Genomic DNA, 12,077 nt, shown 5'->3' with positions numbered 1-12,077 from the left:
TCTGTGTTTTAGCTGAGGACGCAGTTTGTCCTTAAAACGCAGAGCGCATCACGCAGCTCAGCCGTTTCCTTCTCGATTCTCATGCTGATGGCCTCATTAAGAGCAACTATTGCTTCTCTTTCTCCATTGACTGCGGGGAGCTTAATCCCACGGCCATTTCCACGGCCACGCCACCCACAGTGCCATCCAAAGGTGTTAAACTAATCGCTCTGTTTCTTATCAAGTGTTGGGTGTGGGGTTGGAAATCCACCCAAAACACCCCCGTTTGAAAAAGCTACTGTATGAAATAAAAAAAAACAAGATGCGACTTTAGTTCAAGACTCAAATTTATTGCAGAGAAACTGCTCTGAAGCTTATAAAAAGTAGGAAATAATGTCATTTAACGCAGCATAGCACACAATTAAAAAAATAATGCAACCTTTTTTAAATTTAGTTACTTTAACACAATTGTATCATGTTAGAAAAATTGTGTTAAATAACTAGATATGATTAAGGTAATGCAAAAAACGGTTGGATTATTTTTTCTCAGTGTCCAAATGAGAGAAGTCTGCTATTTTCACTTAAATGCATTTTTTAAAAATGAAAATATACTCAAAAGATTCACAAATGACATTAATTAATCAGTAAATACATAAAAAATGCAGCCCTTCTCTTTATCATAACAAATAAAGGTGGAAAATAATTTCAGCAGAAAAAGCTTAATTTCAATTTTCAGTTGATATAAGGTTCACAAATATATAATGGTATATATAACCCAGTGGTAATGGCTCATGAAGACACATAAGGCATGGTGGTACCCAGAAGGTTTGTAAATATACCAAAAACTGTCCCAAATAAGTATCTAAATAAACAAATACACCCCTCACCACCTACACGCACATAAATTCAGAGCATATTCTTTTTAATAACACACAGTAATACCTTGCTAAACTAAAAACACACCACTTTGTTTTATAAAATATTAGGTGTTTACTTTCTTTTGCTTTAGGGAAGCATAAAACAATCATAACCAAACCAGATCATGTTTCCTCTTTATAAAAACATAGTTTGTGACTCCATAGAATCACTCTAATACAAGGAAGTTTTTGAGTAGGTTGTTTATACAAATAACAGGAGATCAAATATTTTTCTTTCCTGTTTCAAAGTTCTAACCTAAGATTTCTCCTGCTCTCAGTGGTGACCCCCATCTGATCACCCTTTACAGCATTTGATGTGCCATTGTTTACATTCGTTTTAGTTTGTTCTGCTATTCCAATGCCTTCCCTACTAAAGGGAAAAAAAAGAGTGTGAATCGGCCATTCCAGGGCTGAATGGGCCTTTCGCACCAAACAGCCCCCCCCCCCCCCCCCCCCCCCCCCCCCCCCCCACCTAGAGGTGCCTCCTTGCAGCGAGGGGGCTCTGATAGGTCCGAGGGATTAATGGGTCTGGCTTACAAGACAAAAGCATCCCTGTATATAAAAACCTAAGCGCTCACCACTGGACAGAGTCTTATCTTTGGACCAGCTGTATGGCATAGGCGCTTTTACGCACGACGCTCAGTTCCGCTTGTCTTTGGCACTCATAGTTAAGGCGCCATCATGATTATCTCCAGAGAATTTGAAGCGCCTCACCAAACTGCACTTTCTATGGAGGAGAGTGAGATCGATATAGAAGGTGACGAAGACCCTATCCACCCGCTGGTGTTCAGAAACCACTGCTCCACGGACGCTGGATCATCGGCAGAGTTTGACTCCTCAGAGGCAGACTCTTCTGGAGAAGGAGAGAGCAGCTTCTACGCGGACGATCCGACGCCCGGTAAGAGCCAGGGCAGCTCGGTAAAACCTCCCTACTCCTACATCGCCCTCATCACCATGGCCATCCTGCAGAGCCCGCTGAAGAAGCTGACGCTGAGCGGCATCTGTGACTTTATCAGCAACAAGTTCCCCTACTACAGGGAGAAGTTTCCCGCTTGGCAAAACTCCATCAGACACAACCTCTCCCTCAATGACTGTTTCATCAAGATCCCAAGGGAGCCTGGGAACCCGGGCAAAGGTAACTACTGGTCTCTGGACCCTGCGTCTGAGGACATGTTTGACAACGGCAGCTTCCTGCGCAGAAGAAAGCGGTTTAAGAGGAACCAGCCTGCATTCAGCAGAGACGGACTGTTTTACCCCAGCCTGAGCAGATACAGGCCGTACGGACAGTCGTTTTACGCACAAGGGCAGGTAAACGTTGTACCAGCTCCTCCTGTTCGGTACATACCCCTGCAGCACGGTACCATGATGCCCCCCTCTTCTCACCACCTTTCACCACATGTTTTTAACGCCCATGGGAAACTCACTGGGGCCAAAGACTCCAGGGCGCAGCCGTGCGTAACAGAGCCAAAGTTTGGTACGCACGCAAAGTTCTCATTTAGCATTGACAGCATAATGAGCAGGCCATCTTCCATCAGTAATCAGAAACCATACCCGCCTCATCCTCTTCACAGCAGACTTGGATTTGGTCATCAGATATCAAACCCGGCAGCCCATTTGGTACCAACCCTCCTGCATCCTTTGAAGGCTCCCCTCTGTCTCCCTGAAACGCTGAGCAGCCCACCTTTTACAAACGGGCATCTCATGCTCTCTTACACTCGGTGCTGAAGCTACCCGAGACATTATCACTTCTTTTTCTGTTTCTTAAAGAAATACTTTAATTGCATGACATTTATGTGCTTATTCTTGGAAATGTATAGTAATATATCTGGGACAGGCAGATTCAAAACTGCTTATTTAATTTTTTTTCTACAAACTAATAAATGGTTGAAAAACATGTTTTTGATGTGTAATTATTTGGAAAGAAATATAGTAGATTAGGGAAAAACACTTAAAATGTAGTTAAAATGACAGTGACGGTATATTCAAGATTAAGGTTTACTGTGGTTATTATGGTTCTGAGATGGGCTTAACTTGGTTTATGTGGGAAAAAAAGAGAAATAGATATGAAAAAAATATTTGGTTGAGGAATTGCCATAAAACCCTTATTGATTTTTTCCACATCTATGAAAGGTTTGCAGCAAAGTAAGGATCAAGTGGAAATATTTTAGATTCACACAAATAAAATCTAAAGAAAAAAAAAGACAACTTTAACAGAAGAAATATTAAAGTGCTTCTAACCCTGACTAATTGAACTTGTTAATGTAGGCACTGCCATGACTTTATGCCAAAGGTAGGCCAAGAATGAGAAAACAAAACCAGAATAATGAATATGTTTTACACTTTAAATTAATTGACCCTGGGCTGTAATAATTTGGAACAGATCCTCAGCAGCCCTATGGCAGCTTTTAGCCCTGATATTTATTTGCATCATTTGAAAATAAGAGAGCGAAATTTATTTTTCTTAAATAAACCCTTTAAAAAACGTATTAAATAATAATTTATTCATTCAAAAGAATAAATCTTTTTTTGTTTTGTCAGCAGAAAAAGAAAAGGTGTATTCCCTCTAATCCTCCACTGGGTGGCGCTGTGTTCCACACATTGGTGCATAAAAGTGAGCACGGGTGAATGTTGGTATGCAAGCTTCAGTAACTTTTCATCCCCCTTTGGATACACACTTTTGAGCACATATCAAACAGCCTGTTCCTCATTGATTATTCACTGAAAAAAAACTCACAACAACAAGATTTTATTCTTTGTATCCAAAGTTAGATCCATCAGACCCAGCATATTGTAAGGCTGAAAGCCTTGATTCTTCAACCCTTCCTATCTCTTTTCTTGCTAAAATCTACCGTACTTTTGAGTTACATCCTCAGGAAAAAGGCTGAGGTCTAGACTAGGTGAAAATATGTAATTTGTAAAACAAACAATAAACCACAATGACACTGACTTCTTTCTGTTGATCCTGGCTTTCTATCGTTCTGATCATTTGGAAGTCCTCCCAAGCTTGTGTGACTAGAGTAACCTAACTGCAGTGTACCAACATATATCTAGTCATAGAAAAATGATTAGACCACCTATTTTTTAAATTGTGTTCTTCATATATTATACATTTAGGCCAAAAAATGAAAGAAATGGCTAATATTCTTTCCCATTATGTATATATTTTTTTATTGTATAATGTAAAATCTAGCATTTTAAATTAATATATATTCTTTTCTTCCTGATAGATTATCATTAGACTTGTAGTATGGTTAAAATGGGAAATGCATGCTTGATTCCTTTGTATAAAATAGGTGAAATTTTAAATGTCTATATGTGTCAGTTAGCTGATAAATGTACATATTTTGTGTAAAAACAATATCATAACAATACCAGTCACAACTTCCCACCACAAAGGAGTACACAATAATAAAAAGTAAGTAAGATAGGGCAATAGAATCTATTATACACTTGACTGTATACATGTCAAGACATCTGTAATTGATGGAAAACAATCGCTTATTATGATGGTTGCTATGATGTTATTTGGTGCTAATTTAATACTATTTAATACTCAATAACTATATATACATATATATAACTACCTATCTATATAAGTAAATATTTAATATTCTCTCTCTCTCTCTCTCTCTCTCTCTCTCTCTCTCTCTCTATATATATATATATATATATATATATATATATATATATATATATATATATATATATATATATAGGTGCACTGTATGTACTGCACATACACTATGCACCTTTTCCTTCTTTTGGCATCTTCTTTTAATTTCTCCACTGTAAGATCTAGTCTATCTTATCTTATCTCAATGCCAAAAAGGTTTCTAAAATCATGATTTGTGTTTCCACAAATAGATAAAGTAATAAATCTTTTCCCATCTTGCTTTACCATAATCTTTAAGTAAACAACATTAAAGGTTATTTATGATTGATATACAAGTTTTATTTCCCTCCCCAAAGAACAGTTTAATATAGCCTCAAATGTTATGTTTCATATATAAACCAATGCAGTTAATCCCATTTAGAACTACTGCACTATTTAGATGTCTCTATTCACTGTCTGAGCAGCAAGTAAGCAATGGAAAACTGTACAACTGATAACTTTTTCATTTCTTGCTCCCAGGCGCCCCCAAAGCGTATTAACCTGGGTGGAGAGCCTTATGGTTCATTTAAAACAATGCCATTGTTTTATAATTTAAAGTCTAGCAGTGTATTCTCTCAGTGGGCTGTAAGGACAGTACAGACACTAACAGTGTCCGGTTGCACTCCGGCCACAGCACAATTCCTCTACTCCCTTCAGTCAGATGTCTATTTTTGGGCTGAGGCTCAGCTGATTGTAACACTAAAAGCTCAGTCCCTCCCTGATTTTTCTCCCCTCTTGCCGTCAGTTGTTCATTCCTAATAGGAAGAGAGGGAGCTTTCTAACAGCTGAGCGAAGCTTTGCTCTTAGGCTCCGGTAGGATAGAGATGCTGCTCCCACATTGGCAGAAGTTGCCAAGGTAAAAATCCACTTTTTCCTCAGCTGTAAGCAGCCACTAGACTTTTTTTTCAAACTTTATTTTTTACTCTGTGATAGGTTAATCCCAACTGTGAGCTCCAGAAAATAAACTCTTGGATTCAGTCTAAATCGAGAAGAAAAAGGAGGATGGAGAGGAGCCCCATCCCTGTGTTGACGGTCCAAACCGCCCCCTTTGAGGACCAGCAGCCTGGAACCAACGGGCTGCGGAGGAAGACTGCGCTGTTCGAGGGGAAGAGGAACTACTTACAGAACTACATCCAGAGCCTGCTGTCCTCCATCGATCTGCGGGACAGACAGGGCTGCACCATGGTGGTGGGTAGCGACGGCCGCTACTTCAGCCGGGCTGCCATTGAGGTCATAGTCCAAATGGCAGCTGCCAATGGGGTAAGGATTCCTGAAGGCTTTTAACTCCATGCTAATCATCAGTGCAGTTTAAAACACCTGCTTAACACCTTCCAGATTTAAAATGTTATCCCTGATATTGCTTCACTCTATCAAAAAAACAAAAAAACAAAAACAAAAAACAAATAACAAGAACAAACAAAAAAAGAAGTGAAAAGCAGCAAAGCAGAATACTTATTTTCCTAACATCTGGCTCATATCAAGTAACTGAGTAGTGCAGGAAAGCCTCCAATAAACTGACTTTATTGAAGCTTTCACAGTATCCTGAAAACACAGCTACAAATGATGGATTCACAAAAGAAAAAAGGCAATAAAGATTAGCAGGATAGGTAAATTAGAAAAAAAAAATTCTGAGGGGAAAACTCAGCAGAAAAAGAATCATAGATGAGTGGATTTAAATTATTGGGATGAGATGTGAGTTTTGCTGTGTTGAAGGACTAATCTGCGGTGTATCTGCTGAGTGCGTTTACTTTTAGGTTGGTTACATACAATTCTAGACAAAATTGCAGAAAATCTCAGACAGCTGGTTAGTTGAAATTCGGATATCCTATTTTTAACAGACTGTGTACGGGTTGAAGAGAGAAACAAGAACACATTTCCCTTTTTATCCCATATTTTATTATGTTTTATGGCAACAAAAGTAGTACATGATTCTATTAGGTCTTTTTTAATCTTTTATCCAATACTCAGATAATAATTGTACAGCGGTTCTGTGAAAGCCTCTGAACAAAAAGTCATTAGGCCAATAATTATTAGAATATTCATTAAATCTATTTTGTATTAAAGAGTTGCCATAAAAAGCTATTAGAGGTTGTATTTACATTGTGCCCCAAGCTGTGGTGATGAGACAGAAAAACCAATAAAAACACAAGTCAGATGGACCCAAAATGGAACTCTAAGGCCCCCATGCCACATAACGGTGGCAGTATCTTGCTTTGGGTTTTTTTTTTTTTTTTGACAAACAGTGAGATGCTTCAGTAGAGTCAGTGGCATGCATATTTACCTTCACCAATGGATCTTTCACCAATTTGCAAGGCAGAAAGTGCCAAAATGTCTGTGTTCAGGCATGTGCAAGACAAAAGGCAGATAAGTAAGGGGCTCATAAACACAGCTATGAGTGACTAAATACAAATGCATGTCTGTTATTTAGTTTTCAGTAAAAAAAAAATTCATTCTTTTTTTTTTGCATTGCTCTGTTTCATTTAGTTTCTGCCTCTAAGAGGAAAAGGTAGTGGTAGAAAAGGAAGCTGCATATTATCACGGAATCATTGCTTTTTGTTTCACATTTCCTATCTCAAAGTGGGAATACTCTTATCTGAAAAAAGAAGAAACTTGTAATGTAGAAATATCAGCTGTTGATTAACAGGGTAGGTAGGAAGATGAAGTACGAAACAGAGGAACCCCCACCAATCTCTTTTAAAATGTTGTACTGTGAGAACTTTGGTGTTACCTTGGACCATTTCCAGAGGGGGAAAAAAGAGCTAAAGGGAAAATAATTTGTTGTTGAAATTGGTTCTTTTTTTCTGCTAGCCCCAGCCAAATGTCTCCTGATGTCAGCCTTATCAGCACTTCCATCCATCCTGCTCTTTTTTCCTGCCTACGTTACAGTAGGCCACGCCACCACCTCGCCCCCGCAACAGTTACACCTCTGCACAACTGGACTGTGCACACTGGGGATCCCCCTGTCACAGTGTGTGGCAAAGACCCAACTGTAAAACATCAACTCTTGGCACACATACCGAGGCCTTCCACCACTTTCCGCCTCACACTAGTAGCTGAGCATACACCAGTTTAGATCTGATATATCCCATACTGTCCTTTATAAAAAGAAGCAGCTTTTTTTTTATCTAAGGAGGATGAGTTCCTTTCTGTAGAGGACACTCTCATTTATAGTTGCTGATGTGCAGGGGAAGTGTGGGATGCTGGTATTAGCACTTTATAAGTAGCATACAACGTATAAATAGAGAGCATAGCTGTGATATTCAGGCCCCCTCTTGGGGGGAGATCATTTGCTTTATAAAGCTGACAGTAAATTAGTGGCCAGCAAAGTGACACAATATTTGGAGCTCAGTAGTTTCTCCTTAGCCTTTTTTAAGTCAAGAGAATACAATCTATCTATCTATCTATCTATCTATCTATCTATCTATCTATCTATCTATCTATCTATCTATCTATCTATCTATCTATCTATCTATCTATCTATCTATCTATCTATCTATCTATCTATCTATCTATCTATCTATCTATCTATCTATCTATCTATCTATCTATCTATCTATCTATCTAAAAAAAGGAAAATACATATAATTTTATTTTACATTCCATTTATGTGTCCTTTTCTGTTGGTCTTTGTAAAAAAAACAACAAGACTCATTTACATATGTTGATCTAATCTTCATTTAAAAAAAAAAAGAAAAGAAAAAAACAAACCACTGGACTATGTTTAAAGTCCCGTGGATAAGTCCAGTGGATAAGTCCAGTTTGGATAAGGTCCAGTTTAAAGATGTTTTGAAAACACGCAAATTGAAATGGACGACGGGGTTTACTCCTTTGGAATTGGGGTCGTTTGGCTTCTTTGTTAGCCTGCAATACCCCATACCCGTTGAAGTGTCTGAAAGGTCGGTCGTTAAAGGAAACTGTTGGCCTGGCTGAATAGGGCAAGGTCCTCCACTCTCCTGTACAGGGGCTGGGGCTACGATACACTTAGTGTATTGCAGGCCCAAGTGAGCCATCCCTTCCCTTAAATTATTGGGCCAATAAGGGAAGGGATTGTCCAACACAGAAGAGTGACCTCCTCTATACAAGACTCTGTGGTACATCTACACCTTTTGGAGAATGGACATTCTTTTGAGGGCCAGAATGTTCACATCTTGGACAAAGAAAATAGGTTGTTTGAGAGGGGCATGTTAATTAAGAAAGAAAAAAAACAACCTTAAACAGAGGGGTTGAGCTCTGGTTTCAGCTTTCAAAAACCTACAATGCAGCTATTGAGTTACTTCCCACTGCACCCTACTGGACCTTTGTCTTTCCACAACCTATTTCAAGTTCAGGGATAATCTTTATAGACAGAAGCAAGGTTGTGCAATGGGATCTCCCGTGTCACCAATTGTTGCCAATCTTTACATGGAAGAAAGGGAAAAGAGTGCTTTAAACACCTTCAGAAGAACACCACCAAGCCATTTGTTTAGATATGTGGATGACACATTCGTCAAATTCCAGCTAAAAGAAGTTGAAACTTTCAGAACACACATTAACTTGGTCGACCACAACATCAAATTCACCAGAGAGGATGCCACCAACAACAAGCTACAAGCTTTTCTGAGTGTTTGGTGAGCATGGAAGGAGATGGAAACCTCAACATTGAAGTCTATAGGAAATCCACTCAAGCAGACCAATATCTTCTTTTTGACTCACATCACCCACTGGAACACAAACTTTTAGTCATCAAAAACTTACAACATCGTGCTGAGCATGTCCTTACAAAAGCTGAAGGGACGCACAAAGAACAGAAACACATCAAAGATGCTCTTCAAACCTGCGGATACCCAAACTGGGCGTTTGTCAAATCAGCAAGTTAATCTAAAAGAGGCAGCAGAACATAACGGTGAGAAAATTAAATGCAAAAACAAGGTTATCCCATATGTTGTTGTAGTCTAGAAGATTTTAGAGAGGATTTTAAGCTAACACAAAATCCCAGTACATTTCAAACCTAACAAGACCCTTAGACAGAGGCTAGTGCATTTTAAGGTCAAAACCCCTAGACCAAATATGAGCAGAGTAGTGTATGCAGTTCAACGCCGTGAGTAATGCTCTGATGTTTATATTGGAGAAACCAAACAACCTCTCCACAGACGCATGGCCCAACACAGAAGAGCGGCCTCCTCTAGACAAGACTCTGTGGAACATCTACACCTTATGGACAAAGGACATTCTTTTGTGGGCCAGAATGTTCACATTTTGGATGGGAGAGTGGGGGACCGTGCCTATTCATCCAGGCCAATAATTCCCTTTAATGACCCCCCTTTCAGACACTTAGACGGGTATGGTGCATTGCAGGCTAACAAAAGAAGTGAAACGACGCCCATTCCAAAGGGGTGGACCCTGACGTATGTTTCAATTTGCATGTTTTCAAAACAAAAAGTAAGCTTTGTTGGGCTACTGTATAAACCTCTGACTCAACGCTATTTCTGACATTTTGAATTGAAAAAGCTCCTTGGATGGGAAGAAAAACGTCTTCAAACTTGGAAACAAAGTCCAGTGGATTGTTTTTAAAATTCATTTGTGGAATGACTATGGATGACTGAGAAACTTCACCAGCATCTAATCTTAATATAACTAAACAGAATGCTTTAAGCCCCCCTTTACTCATTTATCACTTTCATTATAGCCCCAATTACAATACCCTTTTGAAACCGTGCCAAGATCAATTCAAGCACAGTAACTGAGATAACTGTTTAGTGTAAATGGCAGGCACATCTGAACCGGACCACGCCAGCCACAACCAACATTCATAAAAATACTAGCTTCCCTAGCTTGCCACAAGATTTCCAGTGATGATTGCCCTGATTAGATAATAGTTTGTTGTATCCACTTCCCAAAAGCCGACTCTGTCAAGTAAATTCACCAAAGGATGCCTTCTTCGTCTGACTCTCTGCAAATTTCCTGAATGTTACGGGCGTCGCCATGTTGATTTGCTTGTTCCCCTCTAGAGAGCAACAGTATCGTAGATTGTCACTAGGAGGCGAGGAACTGTGCTAGTGCAGTGTGTAAATGGTCGTAAGGAACCAAGCTCAGTACGGTTAACTGATGCAAACTCGGCACGGATCGGTTTTCAGACGGTAGTGTAAATAGGACCTTAGTCTCCCTGTATTTATTTTTGCTGGCTTGAAACATTTTTTTTCAACATACACATCTATGATTTTTAGGGGAATGTGACCTTTATAATCCACTGCACATTATGTACTCTATTGTTCCTACCACTAAAAGTCCCAAAAAAACAGAAAGGAGTTTGAGGTCATTATAAAATATGAAACTTTTTAAGGAATGTAATACTTTTTCGGGGTGCTGTATGATGAGTGAATTTCTGATTTTTTATTCTCTAACATCTGTTCCACACAGATTGGTCGTCTTGTAATCGGTCTCAATGGACTTCTTTCCACCCCTGCCGTGTCCTGCATCATAAGGAAGATTAAGGCGATTGGTGGGATTATCCTCACGGCAAGCCACAACCTTGGAGGTCCCGGTGGAGACTTTGGAATCAAGTTCAATGTGGCTAATGGAGGTGTGTGCTGTGCATGGTTTCTTGTTGTCTTCTCATTTCTGCTTCGTCCATTTTTTTAACATTAGAAGCAGTTGGAACCTATGCTTTTGGGATGTTTCTGAATGTCTTCTTTGCATTGAAGGCCCATCTACTGATACAGTAATAGAGAGGATCTCCCAGGTGAGCCGGACCCTGGAGGAGTACGCCATCTGTCCTGATCTCCGCATTGATCTCTCTAGACTGGGGAGACAAGAGTTTGATCTTGAAAACAAGTTTAAACCATTTAGAGGTACAAAACTAATGCAGAATTAGCCACGACAACTCTGAATCCCTTGTTGAAGGATACTACAAAGGATTGTATGTGTTAGATAAATCTAAAATCCATTCTGCACATTCCTGCATCTGTTTTTCCAGTGGAGATTATAGACTCTGTTGACGTCTATCTACAACTGTTGCGAAACATCTTTGACTTCTCTGCCATTAAGAGTCTACTCACAGGACCAGATCAGCTGAAGATACATATAGATGCCATGAATGGAGGCGAGTTAGCCGTCCAGTGTAGTAAACATTGATCAATTTATGTTTTTTTGCTGTAAATCAAATATATTTTATGAGTTACATTGCAAATGTGCTCCTTTGGCTGTCATAGTGATGGGCCCCTATGTGAGAAGGATCCTGTGCGATGAGTTAGGGGCTCCGGCAAACTCCGCCGTCAACTGTGTCCCACTGGAAGACTTTGGAGGTCGCCCATCGGAGCCCAACCTGACCTACGCCACCTCTCTGGTCGATGCAATGAAAGGGGGCGAGTTTGGATTTGGAGCTGCATTTGATGCAGACGGGGTAAAGCGTTATATATTAACACAAGAACTGGTTGTTACATTATCAAAGCTGAGAACTTCAACACATTAACCAATTAGGATTGAATTTATTGCAGATTTTCAGTTCTCCAAAGAAGAGTTGATGTCATTGATAGAAGCTCACATCCCCACTA

At 39.6% G+C, this 12,077-nt stretch overlaps 2 protein-coding genes across 3 annotated transcripts in view; both read left to right on the top strand.

Moving 5' to 3' along the window:
• The first annotated feature begins 1,412 nt into the window (after positions 1–1,412).
• Positions 1,413–2,784, top strand: foxd5 (forkhead box D5). Its single transcript, XM_038281505.1, has one exon. The coding sequence runs from the start codon at positions 1,578–1,580 to the stop codon at positions 2,619–2,621; it is 1,044 nt and encodes a 347-aa protein (XP_038137433.1). The 5' UTR covers positions 1,413–1,577; the 3' UTR covers positions 2,622–2,784.
• Positions 2,785–5,259: 2,475 nt separating this feature from the next.
• Positions 5,260–12,077, top strand: part of pgm5 (phosphoglucomutase 5) — a 29,541-nt gene continuing 22,723 nt past the window's right edge. The window contains exons 1-6 of one of the 2 annotated variants that reach the window (XM_038281508.1): positions 5,260–5,404; positions 5,482–5,808; positions 10,945–11,107; positions 11,229–11,375; positions 11,501–11,626; positions 11,736–11,926. In XM_038281508.1, coding sequence (XP_038137436.1) covers positions 5,551–5,808; positions 10,945–11,107; positions 11,229–11,375; positions 11,501–11,626; positions 11,736–11,926 — 885 coding nt within the window. In that variant the 5' untranslated portion in view covers positions 5,260–5,404; positions 5,482–5,550. Of the gene's footprint in view, positions 5,809–10,944; positions 11,108–11,228; positions 11,376–11,500; positions 11,627–11,735; positions 11,927–12,077 lie in introns of both variants that reach the window. The other variant, XM_038281509.1, reaches the window with a different exon arrangement.

The sequence above is a fragment of the Cyprinodon tularosa genome, unplaced genomic scaffold, assembly GCF_016077235.1.
Source record: "Cyprinodon tularosa strain WSP-4 unplaced genomic scaffold, ASM1607723v1 ctg171, whole genome shotgun sequence".
Lineage (NCBI taxonomy): Eukaryota > Metazoa > Chordata > Actinopteri > Cyprinodontiformes > Cyprinodontidae > Cyprinodon > Cyprinodon tularosa.
This window is presented reverse-complemented; position numbering and strand designations above follow the sequence as displayed.